This window comes from Chiloscyllium plagiosum, unplaced genomic scaffold (assembly GCF_037043375.1).
Source record: "Chiloscyllium plagiosum isolate Xiang-an unplaced genomic scaffold, Cpla_swu_hap1 HiC_scaffold_2, whole genome shotgun sequence".
Classification (NCBI taxonomy): domain Eukaryota; kingdom Metazoa; phylum Chordata; class Chondrichthyes; order Orectolobiformes; family Hemiscylliidae; genus Chiloscyllium; species Chiloscyllium plagiosum.
In genome coordinates, this window is record NW_028270140.1 from 27,235,345 (window position 1) to 27,257,562 (window position 22,218).

The window sequence follows — 22,218 nt, forward strand, 5'->3', positions numbered from 1 at the left end:
GAATTTTGTTTTTGATTCTTTCCAGATTACTTCAATAGAAATGTGCATTGTATTCCTCCTTCTGCTTTCAGCAGTCTAACTCTGATTCACTATGAATAATGTAACAGGGAATCTGCAGCACTTTTTTTCTGCAATTACACCAAGTAAATAATTGTACAAATTTACATGTTATCTATCTTTATAGTTCAAAACTGCTCAACATAGCCAAGGTATCTTCATAAATTACATATTCGTTTCAGATAGCCTCTTGCAATAATCTGCTTCTTTTTTGCTCTCCAAAGGCAAAGGACATTCATTAGTCTCAACACCCACAAGCAATCTAGATAAAAAGAAATTAACTAAGCAATCCCTTTAATTCGATTAAATTTCATTAAACTCGAAATGTAATACCATTAGGTTACAACAAAATTCAACCAGGACATGACTGCAAAGATCTAAAACTGAGTTTGGCTGACAATTTTAAATGAAGCCCTAAGTTAGTTATAGGTATCTTCTTCTTTCTGCTTATCGTTCAAGAGCTTGACATCCCACAATCTTTCTTTGTGTTTTTTCCATTTTTTGGCTTTGCTGATCTAAAATCTTGGATCTCAAAAAAAAAGACAGAATTCATCACAATTGCTCCATGAGTCTAGATACTATCATGATAAAAATGGAAAATGCTGGAAATATTCACCAGATCAGACAGTGAGAATGGAAATGGAGAATGAAACAGAGTTAATATTCAGGTCAAGGATTTGTCAGAAAAGCTGGAACAAAAAAGTGTGTAACAGATTTTAAAAACAGAGAGAGGTAGGTAGGAAGGGAATAAAAGAACAATGGGAAGGCAGTTGAGATTCAATGACATTGACAGTGCAAAGCAAAATGCTTGGTAATGCAACAAGAAAAATTTGTCTGTAGAGAAAGTTTAAGTGAGAATAACAGAATCATCTATCATTATCACTCAAACTATGGGGGCAGAGGTTATGATCTGAAATTGTAAAACTCAAATGATAAGACCATAAGACATAGGAGCGGAAGTAAGGCCATTCGGCCCATCGAGTCCACTCCGCCATTCAATCATGGCTGATGGGCATTTCAACTCCACTTACCCGCATTCTCCCCGTAGCCCTTAATTCCTTGTGACATCAAGAATTTATCAATTTCTGCCTTGAAGACATTTAGCGTCCCAGCCTCCACTGCACTCTGTGGCAAAGAATTGCACAGGCCCACCACTCTCTGACTGAAGAAATGTCTCCGCATTTCTGTTCTGAATTTACCCCCTCTAATTTTATGGCTGTGTCCACGGGTTCTAGTCTCCTCGCCTAACGGAAACAATTTCCTAGCATCCACCCTTTCCAAGGCAAGTATTATCTTGTAAGTTTCTATTCGATCTCCCCTTAATCTTCTAAACTCCAATGAATACAATGCCAGGATCCTCAGCCGTTCCTCGTATGTTAGACCTACCATTCCAGGGATCATCCGTGTGAATCTCCGCTGGACACGCTCCAGTGCCAGTATGTCCTTCTTGAGGTGAGGGGACCAAAACTGGACACAGTACTCCAAATGGGGCTTAACCAGAGCTTTTTCAAGTCTCAGTAGCACAACAGTGCTTTTATATTCCAACCCCCTTGAGATAATTGACAACATTGCATTCGCTTTCTTAATCACGGACTCAACCTGCATGTTTACCTTTAGAGAATCCTCAACTAGCACTCCCAGATCCCTCTGTACTTTGGCTTTACGAATTGTCTCACCATTTAGAAAGTAATCCATGCTTCTATTCTTTTTCCCAAAGTGCAAGACCTCGCATTTGCTCACATTGAATTCCATCAGCCATTTCCTGGACCACTCCTCCAAACTGTCTAGATCCTTCTGCAGCCTCCCCACTTCCTCAGTACTACCTGCCTGTCCACCTAACTTTGTATCGTCGGCAAACTTCGCTAGAATGTCCCCAGTCCCTTCATCCAGATCATTAATATATAATGTGAACAGCTGCGGCCCCAACACTGAACCCTGCGGGACACCGCTTGTCACCGGCTGCCATTCCGAAAAAGAACCTTTTATCCCAACTCTCTGCCTCCTGTCAGACAGCCAATCCTCTATCCATACCAGTAGCTCACCTCGAACACCATGGGCCCTCACCTTGCTCAGCAGCCTCCCATGTGGCACCTTATCAAAGGCCTTTTGGAAATCTAGGTAGACCACATCCACTGGGTTTCCCCGGTCTAACCTACTTGTCACCTCTTCAAAGAACTCCAACAGGTTTGTCAGGCACGACCTCCCCTTACTAAATCCATGTTGACTTGTTCTAATCTGACCCTGCTCTTCCAAGAATTTAGAAACCTCATCCTTAATGATGGATTCTAGAATTTTACCAACAACCGAGGTTAGGCTAATTGGCCTATAATTTTCCATCTTTTGCCTTGATCCTTTCTTGAACAAGGGGGTTACAACAGCAATCTTCTAATCATCTGGTACTTTTCCTGACTCCAGTGACTTTTGAAAGATCTCAACCAACGCCTCCGCTATTTCCTCAGCCACCTCCCTCTAGGATGTAACCCATCAGGGCCAGGAGATTTATCAGTTTTAAGACCTTTTAGCTTTTCTAGCACTTTCTCTTTTGTAATGGCAACCATACTCAACTCAGCCCCCTGACTCCCTTTAATTGTTGGGATATTATTCATGACTTCCACTGTGAAGACTGACGCAAAGTACTTATTAAGTTCTCCTGCTATTTCCTTATCCCCCATCACTAGGCTTCCAGCATCAGTTTGAAGTGGCCTAATGTCTACTCTTGCCTGTCGTTTGTTTCTTATGTATTGAAAGAAACTTTTACTATCATTTCTAATATTACTAGCTGGCCTACCTTCATATTTGATCCTCTCCTTCCTTATTTCTCTCTTTGTTATCCTCTGTTTGTTTTTGAGATTGGAATGCAAGTGATGCCTGATCAAAACAGCAGATGATGTACTCAAGGTTAGTGTGAACAACGTTGGAACAATCTAAGAGGCTGACGTAAGAGTGAGAGTGGGTAGAGAAGTCACGTGAGAATAATGTTATATTGAAATTAAGTTATTGATGTTTGATTCTTTTTCTGCAACACAGAAGTTGAGACTTCAAGCTCAGTGCTTCCACAATGACAAATTCCATTACTTTAGGTGGTTAATTGGATAAATTTTCCAGTATGAATTCCTAAAACAAGAAAATGCCCACAAATACCAGTCAATCCGTAAATATTAGCTTTATAAAGAAAGGTAGTATAGAGATTATAATCTCTTTTTGTTCTGAAAATTGTCTTTTCACATTTAAACTTCAGGACGGTGAATGACTTGCTTCCACTCTGATACAAAGCCTCTGAAATGGCTTAAAAATCCAATTCATAATTTGCAGACTCTGACATGGTGCTTGAAGGATGGGGTAGATAAGGTGGTTGGAGGTCTGTGCACTCCCTACACTGTCTCAACTTCACCTCTGTACACCCTCGATGAAGTTTCTCAATGTGTTTGGCACCATCCCAAATGAATCTTCTCTATTTTTGTTGGTCACAAAATAAAGTCTTCTATGAATTGACAGGATATTTGGTCTACAGGTTTTCTTTGAGAACATTCCTAAGGCATTTCTGCTATCTGCCAGGAAGCCGTCTGCCACAACAGATTTCCAAGAAGACCAGTTATTTTGGGAGTCTGGTGACAGATATATGAATGAAATGTCACACCCAGTCACAGAAATGGAGACAAAGTTGGGAGACAGGAGGAAGAGAGTAGAAATAATGCAAAATGTGACGAATGGTGGCCTGCAGAGATCTGTACTTGGCCTTTAATTTTTATTATATTTAAAAATGGTTTTGGTGATGAAAGAGTGTAATATGGCCAGGTTTGCTGACAGTATCCAATTAAGAGGCAGATTAAATAATGCAAATTGGAGTAGAAAGTTGAGAAGTTACATTGATAAATCAATGGATAAAGCTGTGACAGATGGGGATCTGTCTTGTTTAACTGAAAGAGGAAAAAGGCATTACAATAGCCTGTGTCTAAAAAGGTAACAAAATACTCTCCATTTGCCTTTGGTATCATGCGATGAGCTATTCCGATAGTTAGGTTATAGTACACAGAAACTAAGAACATAAGTGGGTCAATTGTTCAGTTGACCCTGCTCCGTAATTCAACATGAACATGGTTGATTCTCTAACTCAATACTATATTCCAGCTTCCTCTCCATACACCTTAATGCCTTTATTACAGAAAAATGTATCAACCTCTTTCTTGAATGCACTTGGTCACCTGCCTCCACAGTGCTCTATGATAAAAAAAAATCCATAGCTTGACCACCCTCTGAGTGAAGAAATGTTACTTATCTCTCAGCATTCTGAAACTGTGACCCCTAACTCTTGACTCCCAGCCAGGTGAAACATTCTCACTGCATTTAATCTATTTAGCTTTGTTAGGATTTTATATGTTTCAATCATGGCCTCTCTCGTTCCTCTCGTGAATACGGGCCAATCAAATCAAGCTCTCCTCATACAACAGACCTGTCAAGCCAAAACAATGTAAAATTAAGTTTATCATCTGGTTACCATCACATTGCTGTTTGTGCAAGCATGATGTGTGCAAATTGGCTGTCACAATGCTTGCACCAACTTTAGCACTAATCACAATTCCTCAGATACAAAAACAGTCCATGCAGCCAGACATGGACTGATAAATGGCAAAAATGAGGACTGCAGATGCTGGAGATCAGAGTCAAGAGTGTGGTGCTGGAAAAGCACAGCAAATCTTCCTGATGAAGGGCTTCTGCCCGAAACGTCGATTCTCTTGCTCCTTGGATGCTGCCAGACCTGCTGCGCTTTTCCAGCACTACACTCTCGTTATGGACTGATAAGTGGCAAGTTACATTCTCGCCACACAAATACCAGTCAATGATTATCCCCAACAAGATAGAACCTAACCAATCTTTCCTTGCAACTCAATAGTTGAATCACCACACTGTCACATCCATTGACAAAACCCTGCACTTGATCTACCATGGAAACACTGTGCCTCCAGGAGGAATTCTACCTGACAAGGCACAAGGCAGAAGTGCAACAGAATACTCTCTACTTGCCTGAATGAGTGCAGCTCCAGCATCAGTCAAGATAAGCAACACCATCCAGGAAAAATATTCCACTTGACTGGCACCTCTTGCAGTACATTCACCATTCTGTCCCTCCATCACTGTTAAACAGTGGCAGTAATTACATCACCTACAAGATAGACTGTAGTAATTCGCAGAGTCTCCTTCAACAGCACCTTCCAAACCCACAACCTGTTACACTTAGAAGGACAAGGACAGCAAATACCTGCATACACCACCAAGATCCCCTCCAAGTCACAGGTTATTCTGGCTCAAAATTATATTGCTGTTCATTCATTATTTTAGGGTAAAATTTGTGGAATTTTCCTCCAAGTATAATTAGGGATGGACAAGAAATGCTGGTCGAGACAGCAATACCCACAACTCACAAATTATTATTTTTAAGCCGTGACTACACTTCCAAAGTAGCGCATTGGCCATAAAATCCTTTGGGAAATCCTGAGATTATGAAGGTCACTCTTTGTTCTGCTATCTGAATATACAAGAAATCATGGAGCTTTGTAAGGAGAATGAATTTTTCATCTTGGAAGTTTAGCAAACCATAGCACGTGATTATGGTACTTAAGTAATAATCCAGAGACCAGGCTTAATAACGCAGGGATAAGTTCACAATCCACCGCAACAAATTATTAATTAAATTCAATTGATTAAATAAGTCTGGAACATAAAGCTAGCCTCAGCAATGGTGACTTGGAAACTATTGGATTGTCATAAGGCCCTTTATCAATTACTCAAGATTCAAAGCAATGGAATTAACTCTCAACGACTTCTGAGTGAAATTGTCAAGTATGCAATTTATTAATATCAAATTATCGCAATAAAATCAACAGTGTGATTATCCATAATGCAGTAGGGTCACTGCACAGATGAGAGAGTGGGCTCTCATCAGTGCATGAGTGCCATATCCTGCAGACAAAGCAGGGTGGAGGGGAGCTGCACCAGGAGATGGCTATCACTGCCCACACCCAATTGTCTTGATTGTTTAACGGTAAACTTCCAACTCCAAACACCCTTCTATTCCCCTTTGTCATCCCTAGGCTTCACGAGTCTTGGATCACATCCAGCTGGAACATTGGGCTGTGCCATCTTGGAATCTGCCTGTGCCTCTTTCTTCACTTCAAATTGCAAAGTCATCTTCTTCACATGTGCACACTGTTGGCGTAACCTATAGGTGGCATTGACCGCATTTGCCACCTAACATCTAATCCTAACAGTACTGTGGGTCTAAATTCTATTCAAACTATCTATTTAGAGCATCAACTTGTCACCACCTTCTCCAGGTTAGTTGGGGATAGTCAATAAATGTTCGCATCCTATAATTCAACAAAATTAAAATATTTGGAAAAAGAAAATATTTACACTGCATCTGTCATGAGCATTAGATATCCTGAAGCATTTTTGAAGGAATGGAGTACTTAACACACGTAGTCACTGAACACACATCAGCTTACAAATCCTAGTTGCCAGAGAAATATGCTGATATGTCTTAAACTTTGAAAAACGTTGCTTTTTGTTTGGCTGCAAATGGTTAAAATGCTACTTCTTGATGAAATAAAGGGAAAGTGTGCAGACATGGTGACAGGAGTAGCACATGCACAGACACATCCTGAAGGCCATTGTTACCAGCTGACATCGCCAGTCCATTTTGCACACGTACTGGCTACTTAACAGCCACTTTGGTGTCCAGGGTAATTATTCTCTTCTTTGATTAATTGTTTCATTTGTATTGCAATGATAGGTAGTGGCAGTACTGAAGTATAGGGCAGCTTTGAGAAGTATTGGTTAGCAGACCTAATAGAGTAAAAACCATTGTGTACAGAAGAGGAAAGATGAGATGAAATGCAAAAAAAAACTGTAGCCTTGATCAAATAAGATCAGCTGTTTTCTTGTTATTATTGAACCAAACAGTTAGAATAAACTATTTGAACTACAAAAACTGTTAGAGATGCAGTGGATCCATCTGTTTTGTTAAGGTAAAATTCAACTATAATCTCATATCCATGAGATATCCATTAGGCTGCCCCTTGTGTATAAAAATGCAAAAGCTTAACATAGCTTAACATACATTGTGGAAGCTGACACTGTACCGATAATGTGATTCTGTTACTGCCTTCTAAAGTATATTTTATTTGTTGACTGACATTGTCACTTATGTGTTCTCTGTGGAATTTTCGTACAGGGTAATACATAATGCTGAATAAAAAGATTATCGTAATGCTTTCAGCAGTAATGTGAGTGGTGTAAAGTAACTGACATTATGCTTTTGTGAATATTTGATATATGGCATATTAACGTCAGACTGCTACCATAGGAAATGATTATCATTTTTTAAAAATTTTATCATACAAGCACATCATCTTCTATGCTTGTTTTGGGAGTTCAAAGAGAAAATGTTCCACTACCTTGGTTACAACTTCCAATGTACGATGTTATTAAAAATTTACTTCTAGTCTGTTTAGAAGTAGCAAATTGCATTTTTTATTTACAAGTATTACGAAAATACAACTAACTTGTCAGAAGTGATTACTACTGCTGCTCGGTGCATAAAAAGGCTTTATTTCTTAAAAGTTAAAAGGCAACATTTAAGACAAAAATAAGGCAATGAACAAGTATCCTCCCAGTTATCTTAGAAATGCATGAGTTAATAGGTGTAATATTACAACAAATATACCATCAAATTGTACTTCACTAGTGGAGATTTACTGTCTTGCATCAAATTTGAGATTGTGGATCAGATAACTTTCAGGCCAGAAATTAAAGAATGTAAAAAAAACTGCCAGACAACAATGTTCCTTTAACCTACAGAAAGCTGCAAATGCTTTTCACACCAGTTACAAATAATAACTAAGTTCATAGTTCCTTTAGAATTATTAAAGTCATGGATTATATTTCTTGCATACTACTTATTGATTATTGCCTTTATTAATTTAGGTTATTTTGTCTTAACAAAATACATTACATTGAAAAAATGTACCTGTACTGAATTTCTTTTAAGGGACCAAAAACCACAATATCAAAGTAATATTCTGTGTATTTAGTTCAGAAAATACACGTTTTCTTTAATGCTTTATTTAATACTCACTACTACTTGAAAGCTCTATGAAGGGATCAATGCTAACCCCTGAGGACAGCCTATGCACAGCAAGGAAGAAAGTGACTCCCCTGTGCTCTCTCCAGGTCAGTACCAAGGACCGTGTTAGTAGATGTGCACCAGACCCTTAGCAGCTAGCTCTGCTGCTACCAGTAATTAGCTTGGACAGCTCTGGCTCCAAGAGAGGCAGCAAGGCTACATCATAATGAGCTCAGCTGGGATTAGCAGGACAGAGCAGGGAACAGAGAGAGATGAGGCCTTCTATATCACGTATGTAGTGAGGAGATCAAACGAACACGGCTGGCTAGGTTATCCCCTCACCACCTTATTCAACAAATGAAGCACGGCAGTGTGCAAAATACAGGCTAATGAAGAGTGACACCTCCAACAGATGAGAGCCACATTAATTAACACAATCCCCCTATCACATTATACAGATACTGTTACCACTACTAAACTTGTCACTACAGCTGATAGGAAGAGACTGGCTTATTTGATAAAAGAAGTTTGCCTGTTTTATCCTTGCAAGGAATTCCTCTGTGTGGCATTTAAGCAGCAGAAGATCAGACGGAAGTGATATGGCTCTGCATGTGTAAATTTGCAAAAAAAGAAGAAACTCACTTTTCAGTCAATAGCTTTCTGTGTTCCCGTTTGAAGTATGCTAGTTCATTCCATACACCATCACAGTCTTCTTGCCGCAACTGCCAGGGCTCAGCACGCAGTATTTTGCTTTTGCCGCTTTTATTTCTGGAACATGATATAAACCACAAATATGGGATTATTGAGAGGTTCTTTCCTTTTCCCAACATTAAGATTTCAGGGTTAGAAAAATATTTCTAATCTCTATAGTTCCTAAGAATTACACCAGAATTTAGTATACAAACACAAATAGCATTATTGCCCTACAAATATTATACAAACAATTCTGAAACCAAACAACCATTTTAACATTTTACAATTTTCTTAACTAAAATCTAATGCCAAGATCCTATTCAAATGTTTGACAGGAACATTTAAAATACACCTTTGTCATTGCAAATCTGCAAGTAAAATAAATTCCTTGCATTGTTTATCCAAAATGTGGAAAAGGAAAACTCTATTTGACATATTTTAATATAAATATTGTATTTTATATGAGAATAAATAGTTTCATAATTAGGGATGTTTTCTTTCATGCAGCCAAACATGGCTGGGTCCATATATTATAAGTTAAATGCAGGATAGTTTTACCCCAGTAAATGTTAAAATTAAACCAAATCTCAGAGATATGTGCCACCTATCTGCACCAGCTATCCTATTGTCCAATTATTGTTGAATTATGTGCATATTATGCACTGTAGACTTGTTTCCACTGGGAACTTAGAATCCTTAACAGTAATCAAACAAAAAGGAGACTTTTGAGCCATCTGTTTGTGCTAGATCCTATCTCTGGTCCCTGAAGGGTTCAAACCAGTATATCACCTATTTTCGAACACATGACTGGTTTAGCTTTATCCAGTACCGAGTAGAGTTTAGAAAAAAGTATTGGCTCCGTAATTATATAATTTAAATGATTTGAAGAATATTTACCATTTTTATTTTATTACACACAAAGAAGAATGTTTTACTGGCATTTTTATAATTTCCGCTTCCTACTTTGTTGACAGGTACACTGAAACAGCTAATTCGTAAGTAAGCCTTGTTGATGAACGTTGAGAATAATATGGCAAAATAAAGACAGCATAATGAAAACATAAGCAAAAAGGGGTACATGACAATCAGTATCTCAAATAAATCTTTTTGCATGTCTTGCAAAGCCTATATATATAGCCTGTGTTCATTCATTATATTTCCAGAATTTTCATTTTTTTATTCTAAATTTTCTGCATTTGCATTTTTCTTTTATGTACAATAATCTAAATTGAATCAAAGGTTTCTCTTTCAGGCAAGATTCATTGCCAGAGCTAAATAAATCAAAGATCAGAATACAAACATCAAGTCATTTTCAATTGAACCAAAAGTTTGCATGTTCTTACTTGATTTGTTCCCCTTCCAGGTTCTTTAATTGGCCCTTAAGCGTTCTATAGCTGCTCTGTAAAGCTCGTAGACGCTCCAGTCGCTGGTCATGAGCTCTCTTCAATTCCTCATTCTCTTTGTCCTAAGCAGGAAATTAAAGGCAACAGCACAATTATTTAAATCAGTGAAACAGTGTTCTCATTGACCTAATATATTATAAACTGGACCAAGTCTGTCTAGTTTCATTATGATAAGTAAACAACCAGTTTTAATTCAAAATTAATGACACCTATGTGAACAACTGCAAGTTGATTTGTTATCATTAATTTTCCCAAGCACAATTAAACACAATTAAAGACAACCTAATAATCAATGGTACTGTATGATTTCAAAATAAATTATTCTGCAGGTGGTCTCAATGAGAGTCAAAACAGTCTGATGATTTAGTAAAATAGAACAAGTTATCAAATTCATAAAGATCTATATTAATAGTATTGATATCTGCTGTCTGTCTTACTAATCATAGACTGAAAGACGAATACAGTAAATTTGTTATTGTCTTGTAATGCCCTAGTTTTCACTTAATTTGGCAAGGCAAGAGTTTAATGTTATCAGATTGGCAACAATGCACTTTCTTTGTATCAGAATTTGAAGATGGATAAATGACAGTCACTTACATCTCTGAACACAATTCATAAATTTATGAACACTAAAAGCAAAGAAATATCTCTTCATTGTCAGTTTTTTTTAAAGTATTGCAATGGCCATATTAAACGCTGAAGTGATGAAAGATTGAAAAAAGGATAATAAAGGGAACACAGAAATACCGTATATGAAACTTGAAAACAGTGCCACTAACTGACATATACATATGTACTTTTAAATAGGTTGACAGAAAGTGAATTCAGTATGAGACATCAAGGTAAAGCACGATTCTTGAAAAAAGTTTATGTTATGTAATGGCAGTTTTTAATTTCAGCAGTTGTTGGAGCAATGCAATAATGATGTCATGCAAAAAAATTATTTAAGCACGGGGTTCTGGCCAAGGTTCCCCATAAGTTTTTATTGTGCATAGTCCATTCATTTAAGTACTCAGCCCTTTTCAATTTTTTTGCATGACTACACATGGTAACTTAAATGAATCAACTTGCTCTCGACCTGAGCAACAAACTCTGGGTTGCTATGCAACCAAGATGGACTATTAGAGGTAACGTTTCCATTGAGCATTGGCAAGGGGTATGGTTGCATCCACTAAAAGATAATGCTAAATTAAGCATCATATCACACAATGTATAATAATGTCAAGTTCATGCTAGATCAGAAGACTGGGCACTTTTTTTAAGAACCAGCAAAGAATGACTAAGAAAATAATAGAGGGCGAAAGCAGAGCCAGAGAGAAAACCAGCCAGTATTATATAAAAGAAGTTTCTACAAGTTTTAAATCAGGCAACAGTTGCAAAAGTGAATGCTGATTCTTCTTGAGAGAGAGTTTGAGTAAATTGATAATAGAAACCTGTGCAATGACGGAGGCTTCTTCACTGTCGAAGATTGTTTTAAAATCCCCAAATAAAGCAAACAACTGAAAGGGAGGGAGAAATTTAGCAAAAGGAGCTGGGGAAATGATTAGACCTGAAGTTTGACAATGCCCAGATTCAGATGGGAAGAGTTCTTGGGTCTTAAATGAAGTAACTGCAGAGATTGTAGAGACATTGGTTATAATCTTCCAAAATTAATTAGATTCCGGAAGTATTGCAGCAGATTATAATAGCTAATATAGCACTGTCATTCAAGAAAGGAGAAAGACAAAAAGTAGTTAATTATAGGAGAGCATTACAGTGATAGTGATCACAACTCAGTGACCTTTACTACAATCATGGAGAGGGACAGAAGCAGAGAATATGGGAAAGTACTCAACTGGGGAAGGAGGAATTACAATGCAATTAGGCAGGAACTGTGGTGCATGAATTAGGAGCAGATATTCTCAGGGAAATGCATGACAGAAATGTGGAGGTTGTTTAGGATGCAATTGCAGCGTGCCGGATAGGTTTGTCCCACTGAGGCAAGGAAGGGATGGTAGGGTGAAGGAACCTTGGATGACAACAGATGTGGAACATCTAGTCAAGATGAAGAAGGAAGCTTACTTAAGGTTGAGGAAGCAAGGATCAGATAGTGCTCCAGAGGGATACATGGTAGCCAGGAAGGAAATGAAGAACGGACTTAGGAGAGTTGGAAGGGGGCATGAAAATGCTTCGGCGGGTAGGATTAAGGAAAACTGATGTTTTGGGCAAGAGCCCTTCCTGATGAAGGCTCTTGCCTGAGTCATCGATCTCCTGCTCCTCGGATGCTGCCTGACCTGCTGTGCTTTTCCAGCACCATACTCTCGACTCTTATCTCCAGCATCTGCAGTCCTCACTTTCTCTTGGGATTAAGGAAAACCCTAAGGCATTCTACACTTATGTGAGGAACAAGAGGATGGTCAGAGGGAGGTTAGGGCTGATCAAGGATAGTGGAGGGAACTTGTATCTGGAGTTGGAGGATAGGGGTCCTTAATGAATACTTTGCTTCAGTATTCATGAGAGGGACCTTGTTGTTTGTGAGGACAACATGAAACAGGCTGATATGCTCGAACAGGTTGATTTAAGATGGAGGATGTGCTGTAAAGTATTCAGCCTGGAGCTCAGTGACCAGTGGTGTTTCACAGGGATCTGTTCTGGGACCTCTGCTCTTCATGATTTTTATAAATGACTTGGATGAGGAAGTGGAAGGGGTAGTTTAGTAAGTTTACCGATGACATGAAGATTGGTGGAGTTGGAGATAGTGTGGAAGGTTGTTGTAGGTTGCAACAGGACATTAACAAGATACAGAGCTGGGATGAGAAGTGGCAGATGGAGTTCAACCTGGACAAGTGTGAAGTGATTCATTTTGGAAGGTCAAATTTGAATGCAGACTACAGAGTTAAAGGCAGGATTCTTGGCAGTGTGGAGGAACAGAGGGATCTTAGGGTCCACGTCCATAGATCCCTCAAAGTTGCCACCTGAGTTGATAGGGTTGTTAAGAAGGTGTATGGTGTGTTGGTTTTCATTAGCAGTGGGATTGAACTTTATGAGCCATGAGGTTAAACTGCAGCTCTAGAAAGCCCAGGTTAGCCCACACTTGGAAAACTGTGTTCACTTCTGATCACCTCATTATAGGGAGGATATGGAAGCTTTAGAGAGGGCGCAGAAGAGATTTACCAGGATGCTGCCTGGATTGGAGGGCATGTCTTATGAAGAAAAGTTCAAGGAACTAGAGCTTTTCTCATAGAAGCAAAGAAGAATGATAAGTGACTTAATAAAGGTGTACAAAATGATGAGAGGCAAAGATACAGTGGATATCCAGAGACTTTTTCCGAGAGCAGAAATGGCTATCACGAGGGGACATAATTTTAAGGTGTTTGGAGGAAGGCTTAGGGAAGATGTCAGAGGTAGGTTCTTTACACAGAGAGTGGTAGGTGCGTGGAATGCACTGCCAGTAGAGGTAATAGAGTCAGATACATTCGGGTCATTTAAGCAACTCTTAGGCACACGGATAATCGTAAAATAAAGGGTATGTCGTAGAACATAGAACATAGAAAAATACAGCGCAGTACAGGCCCTTTGGTCCTCGATGTTGCGCCGATCCAAGCCCACCTAACCGACACTAGCCCACTGTCCTCCATATGCCTATCCAATGTCCATTTAAATGCCCATAAAGAGGGAGAGTCCACCACTGCTACTGGCAGGGCATTCCATGAACTCACGACTCGCTGAGTAAAGAATCTACCCCTAACATCTGTCCTATACCTACCACCCCTTAATTTAAAGCTATGCCCCCTCGTAATAGCTGACTCCATATTTGGAAAAAGGTTCTCATGGTCAACCCTATCTAAACCCCTAATCATCTTGTACACCTCTATCAAGTCACCCCTAAACCTTCTTTTCTCCAATGAAAACAGCCCCAAGTGCCTCAGCCTTTCCTCATACGATCTTCCTACCATACCAGGCAACATCCTGGTAAACCTCCTCTGCACCCGTTCCAGTGCCTCCACATCTTTCCTATAGTATGGCGACCAAAACTGCACACAATACTCCAGATGCGGCCGCACCAGAGTCTTATACAACTGCAACATGACCTCAGGGCTCCGGAACTCAATTCCTCTACCAATAAAAGCCAGTACGCCATATGCCTTCTTCACAGCACTATTTACCTGGGTGGCAACTTTCAGAGATCTGTGTACATGGACACCAATATCCCTCTGCTCATCCACACTACCAAGTATCCGACCATTAGCCCAGTAGCCCATCTTCTTGTTACTCTTACCAAAGTGAATCACTTCACACTTACCTACACTGAACTCCATTTGCCACCTTTCTGCCCAGCTCTGCAGATTATCTATATCCCGCTGTAACCTGCCACATCCTTCCTCACTGTTAACAACTCCACCGACTTTCGTATCATCCGCAAACTTGCTCACTCAGCCTTCTAGCCCCTCCTCCAGGTCATTTATAAAAATGACAAACAGCAATGGTCCCAAAACAGATCCTTGCGGAACACCGCGAGTAACTGCACTCCAAGATGAACCTTTACCATCAACTACTACCCTCTGTCTTCTTCCAGCCAGCCAATTCCTAATCCAAACCTCCAACTCACCCTCAATGCCATACCTCCGTATTTTTTGCAGTAGCCTACCATGGGGAACCTTATCAAACGCCTTACTAAAATCCATATACACCACATCTATCGCTTTACCCTCCACCTCCTTTGTCACCTTCTCAAAGAATTCAATAAGGTTTGTGAGGCACGACCTGCCCTTCACAAAACCATGCTGACTATCCTTGATCACATTATTCCTATTCAGATGTTCATAAATCCTATCCCTTACAATTCTCTCTAAGACTTTGCCCGCAACAGAAGTGAGACTCACCGGCCTATAGTTACTAGGGTTATCCCTACTCCCCTTCTTGAACAAGGGAACCACATTTGCTATCCTCTAGTCTTCTGGCACTATTCCTGCAGACAACAAGGACATAAAAATCAAGGCCAATGGCTCTGCAATCTCCTCCTTTGCTTCCCAGAGAATCCTAGGATAAATGCCATCAGGCCCAGGGAACTTATCTATTTTCACCCTTTCCAGAATTTCCAACACCTCTTCCCTACATACCTCAAAGCCATCCATTCTAATTAATTGTGACTCAGTATTCACATCAGCAACAATGAACTGTTCCTGAGTGAATACCGACGAAAAGTATTCATTCAGTGTCTCCCCAATCTCTTCAGCCTCCACACGCAACTTCCCACTACGATCCTTGACTGGACCTATTCCTACCCTAGTCATTCTTTTATTCCTGAAAAATGTCAGTTGGTTTGATCTTAGAGTGGGATAAAATGTTGATACAACATTGAGAGCATTAAAAATTTTAAATTTAAATTAAATTAAAATTAAAATTAATTTAATTAAATAGACCAGTTATCCTGGCTTCTTCCCTTAGAAAATTATAAGAATCCATTCTTAAGGAGGCTATACCAAATACTTAGAAAATCACAACATGGTCAGCAAGAGCCAACATGATTTCAGGAAAAGAAAATTGCATTGAAGTCTATGATTAGGAAAAATCAAAGTAACAAATAAAGTGGACAAAGAGGAACCTGAAGATTTGGTTACCTTGATTTTCACAAGGCATCTGATAAAATGCCACATCAAAGGCTACTACTGAAAATAAAACCTCATGGTGTAAGAAGTAACATATTAGCATGGATAAAAGATTGGTTAGTTAACTGGAAGCAGACGAGGGTTCAATTGATTATTTTTGGTTTGGAAAACTGTACTTAGTGGATTGCCACATGGATTAGTACAGGGGGAAATTGCAATCTACACCAATCACTTGGAAATGGGGACTGGAAATATGGGAGATACATTTGCCATTGAATCAATGATTAGAAATTAAATCATCAAGAGGAGTGAGTGAGTCTGCAAAGGAGCAGTAAATGGAGAATGAGAAGATGTGGATGTCCCCATTTTGGCAAGGATGATTGGAAAACAGGTTACTACTTTTAAATGGAGGGGGATTCTGTAACTCAGAGGTACAGAGAGACCTGGATTTCTTAGTATATGAATCACAAAAGGTTATTATGCAGGTTCAGGAAGTGATTGTGAAGTTAATAATTTTTTTTATTACAAGGGGAATTTAGGAGTAGAAAAACTTTACTGCAGATCTTTGGGTCACATCTCAATATTGTGTACAATTTTGGTCTCCTTTCCAGAAAAAGGACTTAATTGTTTTTGAGCAGTTCAGAGAAGGTCCGCAACTTATCTTTGGAAGTCTTTTCTTATGTAGAAAGTTTCAAACATTAGGCTTCTAACTATTGTCGTTTACAAAAATGAGAGCTGATATGACTGAAACGTATGGGATCCTGAGGGAACCTGACAGGGTAGATTGTGAGAGAATGTTTCCTCTGGTGGAGGAAACAAAAAATTAAGGGACAGAGTTTAAAAATAAGAGTTCTCTCTTTTAAAATGGAGATGTTTTGCTCTCAGACTGTTGTTAGTCTATTAAATTCCATTCCCCAGTGAACAGCAAAAACTACATCATTGGATTTATTTAAGGCTGAATTACAAAGATGTTTGATAGACAAGACTGTCAAGAGTTTTGGGGGTGGGTGGAGACAAAAAAGTGACATTAATACTGCAATCATGTAAGCCATGATCTTATTGAATGGCAGAGTAGGCATGAAGAACTGAATGGCCTAGATCTGCTCCTACATCAATATTCTTATGTTCCTATCAGGACCCAAATTAGCACAGCCAAACCTACAAGCTATTAATGATTGATAGAAAATATAAGATTTTTACTTAAATAAAACCATTTAAGCATTGAAAAATGCACTTCAAAATTATGTTGGCTTCTTCCAAGCTCACTGATGTTCTTTGCCAGAGGACTTTGATCAATCCTGAACAGAATTACAGTAAAAACTGTTCAATCTGTACATTGTGCTTAACAAGTGGACGAATGGACGGGATGCAGATTTTAACAATGCTATAGACTTCTGTCCAATTTGGCAGATTAGGTTTTGAAACTTTTAAGATTTACTTCTGTGAATTCATTCTGATCCAAAAATTGATGCAGGGATCGCTATATATGATGAGAGCACAATGTGTGTGTCCAATTCAGGCAGTATGTTCAAGTCACCCTGCGTTGAACACTGTGATCAAGAAGTACAGAGGAACAAATATGCAATTTATCTAAAGGAAACCAGAAAACCTTCCAAACTCTCAGAGTGTAGTGGAACAAAGTAGTTGTGGCAATCAATCCGAGGTCTTCAGCCCAAGGGACTTGGCTGAGATGCAACGAGATGTTCAGTGAGTTCACACACCAAGCAAAGTGAGTGAATTCAACTGTATACGACATATTTTATCAACTGCACAGTCTTAGTTCCTGCACAATGCATCACACCCCTATTACTCACTCTACTTTAATCTTTATAAATCAGAACTCGTATCGCACATTCATGGCTTTACCTCACCATCATGCATTTACAAGCCTCCGACCCACAACCCACAGCCTGCACACACAAAATCGGCCACTCAGCAGAGACAACTGTATCAAGCATACCCTAAAATAACTATTGCTATATGTTCTACTTTCAGGAAGAACTGGATGTCAAACAACTGCAAGCAGCAGCAGCTAACCAGAGAGTTGAGCATGGCTGCACATCTTCAAATCCAAATGGAGGTGGTGAACACAAAAAAGTGGAGTGACCCTGATTGGTGCTGTGAGCAGGAGTGAAGTTAAAGCATTGAAGATGATGATATTTTCACACTATATCCTCCTTCTCAAATGTGGGCTCGCCCTCATTCCAAAATCACTTCTGATTTACAAATAGCAGATGTTGTTGCCATATCTCTCTTGTTTTCTTTATGCACCAGGAATGCAAGACACAATTGGAATCAATTGAGAAAATTTATAAATAACAGGAGTAGACCACTCAGCAACCATTCCATTAGATCATGGCTAATCTGCTCCACTTTCCCACCTATTGTAATAGCCATTTATCTCCTTACTAATGAAGGAGCTATTTAGATTAGATTAGATTAGATTACCTACAGTACGGAAACAGGCCCTTCGGCCTAACAAATCCATACCGACCTTCCAAAGAGTAACCAACCCAGACCCATTCCCCATATTTACCCCTGACTAATGTACCTAACACTATGGACAATTTACCATGGCCAATTCACCTGACCTGCACATCTTTGGATTGTGGGAGGAAACCGGAGCACCCAGGGGAAACCCACCCAGACACAGGGAGAATGTACAAACTCCACACAGACAGTCACCCGAAGCGGGAATTGAACCTGGATCCCTGGTGCTGTGAGGCAGCAGAGCTCACCACTGAGCCACCGTGCCACCCGTCTGCATTAAAATTATTTATGGACACTTTTCCTCAGAAGGTGCTGGAAACAGAGTTCTAAAGACTTATGGCCCTCTCTCAGAAAAAAATTCTTCTCACCTCTGTCTCAATGGTCTCAGAAGAATCAGACAGCAAACACTTCACAGACTGGAGTCATACCTAGCACAAAACATAGTTGTATTTGTTGGTCCTGAATCCCACAGTGTCCTAGGCCCCATCATCTTCAGCTGATTCATCAGTGGCCTTTCCTCGATCATAAAGTCAGAAGTAGGAGTGTTCACTGATGACTGCACAATGTCCAGCACCATTCACATCCTCTCAGATACTGAAGTAATTGGTGTCCATGTGCAGCAAGAAACAATGTTCATGCTGTGAGAAGTAAATTCCTGCCACACAAGAGCCTGACATTGACCATCTCAACCAAGAAAAAATCTAACCATTGCCCCATGACTTTTAGTGGCATTACCATCATTGAATCTCCCACTATCAACATTCCGTGTTTTCCATTGGACAGAAATTGAACTTGACAGGCCTCGTAAATATAGTAGCTACAAAGCAAGTCTGAGTTTAGAAAATTTGTTGCGACTAATTCACATCCTGCCTCCTTAAAGTGCAGTGTGTAATGCACAAGTCAGGAATGTGACAGAACACATTCTAGTTGCTCAAATGAGTGCAGCTTCAACAACAGTCAAAATACTCACCACCATCCAGGACAAAGCAGCCATTTAATTAGCATCCTATCCACCACTGACATATAGTAGCAGCAGTTTATGCAATTTGCAAGATTCACTGCAGTATCTCATCAACTCACCAACGGTATTCTCCATACTTGCAACCACGATCAATTAGAAAAGTCAGCAGATACTCATTAGCACCACCATACAAGGTTTCCTCCAAGCCACACACAACATCCTGACTTTGAATAATATTTCCATTTCTTTTCTACCACTGGATCAAAGTCTTGGAGTTGTGGATGTCCCTACACCACATGGACTGTAGCAATTCAGATGGTAATTCATCACCAGCTTTTCAAGGGGAATCAACAACAAAAACCGGCTTAACAGGTGGTCACATTCCAAAATAATTTTAAAATAAAATTCTTTCTAGATAATCCCAACTATGTTCTCCATTGTTAGATATCCAAAAACAGCGACAGAGGTGGTGAAGGAAAGCAGTTAGAAAAAATCCCATCGGACACTGATATTGAATATAATTAGAAGATTGAAGCAGAATCTACACCTAGTGAGACAGAAGAAATGGGTGACCTGCAGACAGGGCAGGAATCATGATAACACAGGAAACATTTAATCAGAGAGCAAGGTTACATACAGTTTTGCTACAGAGGACTTCAGTAAGGATTTCAAATGCATAGCATACAGAAGAAGGATGGTAAGTTGACATCCTGAAACGTCTGGCCTGTCTTGGAAGTGTAGTTATAATATTAAGGGTGGTTGGTTAGCTCGGTTGCCTGGACAGCCGGTTTATGTTGCAGAGTTTCGCCAAAAGCATTGGTTCATTTCCTGCACCAGCTGAGGTTATTATGAAGGATTCTCCTTCTCTACCTTTCCCCTCACCTGAGGCATGGTAACGTTCAGGTTAAAACACCAACAGTCAGCTCCCACTAATGAAAGAGTAGTCCTCTAGTCTGGTAAGGCTATGGCAATATTTAGTACTAGTTTACTATATATTTTGTAAAGAAAGCTAATCTTCTTTAAAATGGACATAAGGAGTCTTACAAAGTAGCTACTAGAAACCAAAAGATTCATTGTGGACTGAGCAGCAGCCAAAAGTAGACAATCAGTCTGTGTTCTCTTAAGAGGCAACCACAAAAGCTCATCAAATAATTCAAAGATTTTAGGATGGTCCAAAGAACCCTCAAAAGATGTGAAGATTATAATGCTTCTGTAATGTCAACCAGGCATCAGGAAGGACATCACAAGGAATTCCAACATATCTGCTGTGGAATACAAACTCATCAAAATTAACATGAGCATTCATTTTGTTTGACTGCGATAAAACTGTCTGAAAACAGCAATTTTTGGAGAACTATCCAGTCATAGAGACGTACAGCACGAAAGCTGACCCTTCGGTCCAAGTTATCCATGCCGACCAGATATCTCAACCTAATCTACTCTAATTTGCCAGCACATGGCCCGTATCCCTCCAAACCCTCACTCCTCATACATCCATCCCAATGCCTTTTAAATGTTGCAATTGTACTAGCCTCCACCACCTCCTCTGGCAACTCATTCCGTACACATACCACCCGCTGCATGAAAAGGTTGCCCCTTAGGTCTCTCATATCCTTCCCCTCTCACCCTAAACCTATGCCCTCTAGTTCTGGACTCACCCACCTGACTTTGTCTACTTATCCTATCAATGACCCTCATGATTTTATAAACCTCTATAAGGTCACCCCTCAGCCTCCAACGCTACAGGGAAAACAGTCCCAGAGTATTCAACCTCTCCCTATAGCTTAAACCCTCCCAACCCTGGCAACATCCTTGTAAATCTTTTCTGAACCCTTTCAAGTTTCACAACATCCTTCTGATAGGAAGGGCACCAGAATTGCACGCAATATTCCAAAAGGGGTCAAACCAATGTCCTGTCGAGCCACCACATGACCTCCCAACTCCTATACTCAATGCTCTGACCAATAAAAGAAAGCATACCAAACGCCTTCTTCACTATCCTAGCTACATGCGACTCTACATCCAAGAAGCTATGAACCTGCACTCCAAGGTTTCTTTGTTGAGCAACACTCTCTAGGACCTTACCATTAAGTGCTAAATCCTGCTAAGATTTGCTTTCCCAAAATGCAGCACCTCGCATTTATCTAAATCAAACTCCATCTACCGTTCCTCAGCCCTCTGGCCCATCTGATCAAGATCCTGTTGTAATCTTCACTGTCCACTACACCTCCGATTTTGGTGTCATCTGCAAACTTACTAATTATACCTGCTATATTCACATCCAAATCATTTATATAAATGAGGAAAAGTAGTGGGCCCAGCACCGTGGTACTCCACTGGTCACAGGCCTCCAGTCTGAAAAACACAGGCCTCCACCACCACTCTCTGTCTTCTATCTTCGAGCCAGTTTTGTATCCAAATGGCTCGTTCTCCCTGTATTCCAAGAGATCTAACCTTGCTAATCAGTCTCCCATGGGGAACCTTGTCAAATGCCTTACTCTGCCCTCATCAATCCTCTTTGTTACTTCTTCAAAAAACTCAATCAAATTGAATTGAATTGAATTTATTGTCACGTGTCCCAAGGTGCAGAGAAAAGCATTTGTCTTGCGAGCAATACAGGCAGATCACAGAGTTAAGGAGCATAGATAAGTAAATAACAGGTAAACAGTGGCAAAAACAAAAAAAAAGGTATTGTTGAATATTAACAGTTTGTGAGTCCATTCAGCATTCTAACAACAGTAGAGTAGAAACTGTTTCAAAATCAGCTGGTGCGTGTGTTCAGGCTTGTGTATCTTCTCACCGACAGTAGAGGTTGTAGAAAAACATTGCCAGGGTGGGATGGATCTTTGAGAATGCTGGTGGCCTTTCCTTGACAGCAGCCCTGGTAGATGGATTCTGTAGATG

The 22,218-nt window shown here is 39.8% G+C and overlaps 1 protein-coding gene across 3 annotated transcripts in view; it reads right to left on the bottom strand.

Moving 5' to 3' along the window:
* Positions 1–22,218, bottom strand: part of cntln (centlein, centrosomal protein) — a 470,872-nt gene that overhangs the window by 265,296 nt on the left and 183,358 nt on the right. For all 3 annotated transcript variants that reach the window (XM_087995387.1, XM_087995398.1, XM_087995382.1), the window contains exons 12-13: positions 10,216–10,337; positions 8,822–8,947 (exon numbers count right to left, since the gene is read on the bottom strand). In XM_087995387.1, the coding sequence (XP_087851513.1) occupies positions 8,822–8,947; positions 10,216–10,337 (248 nt within the window). The remainder of the gene's footprint in view (positions 1–8,821; positions 8,948–10,215; positions 10,338–22,218) is intronic.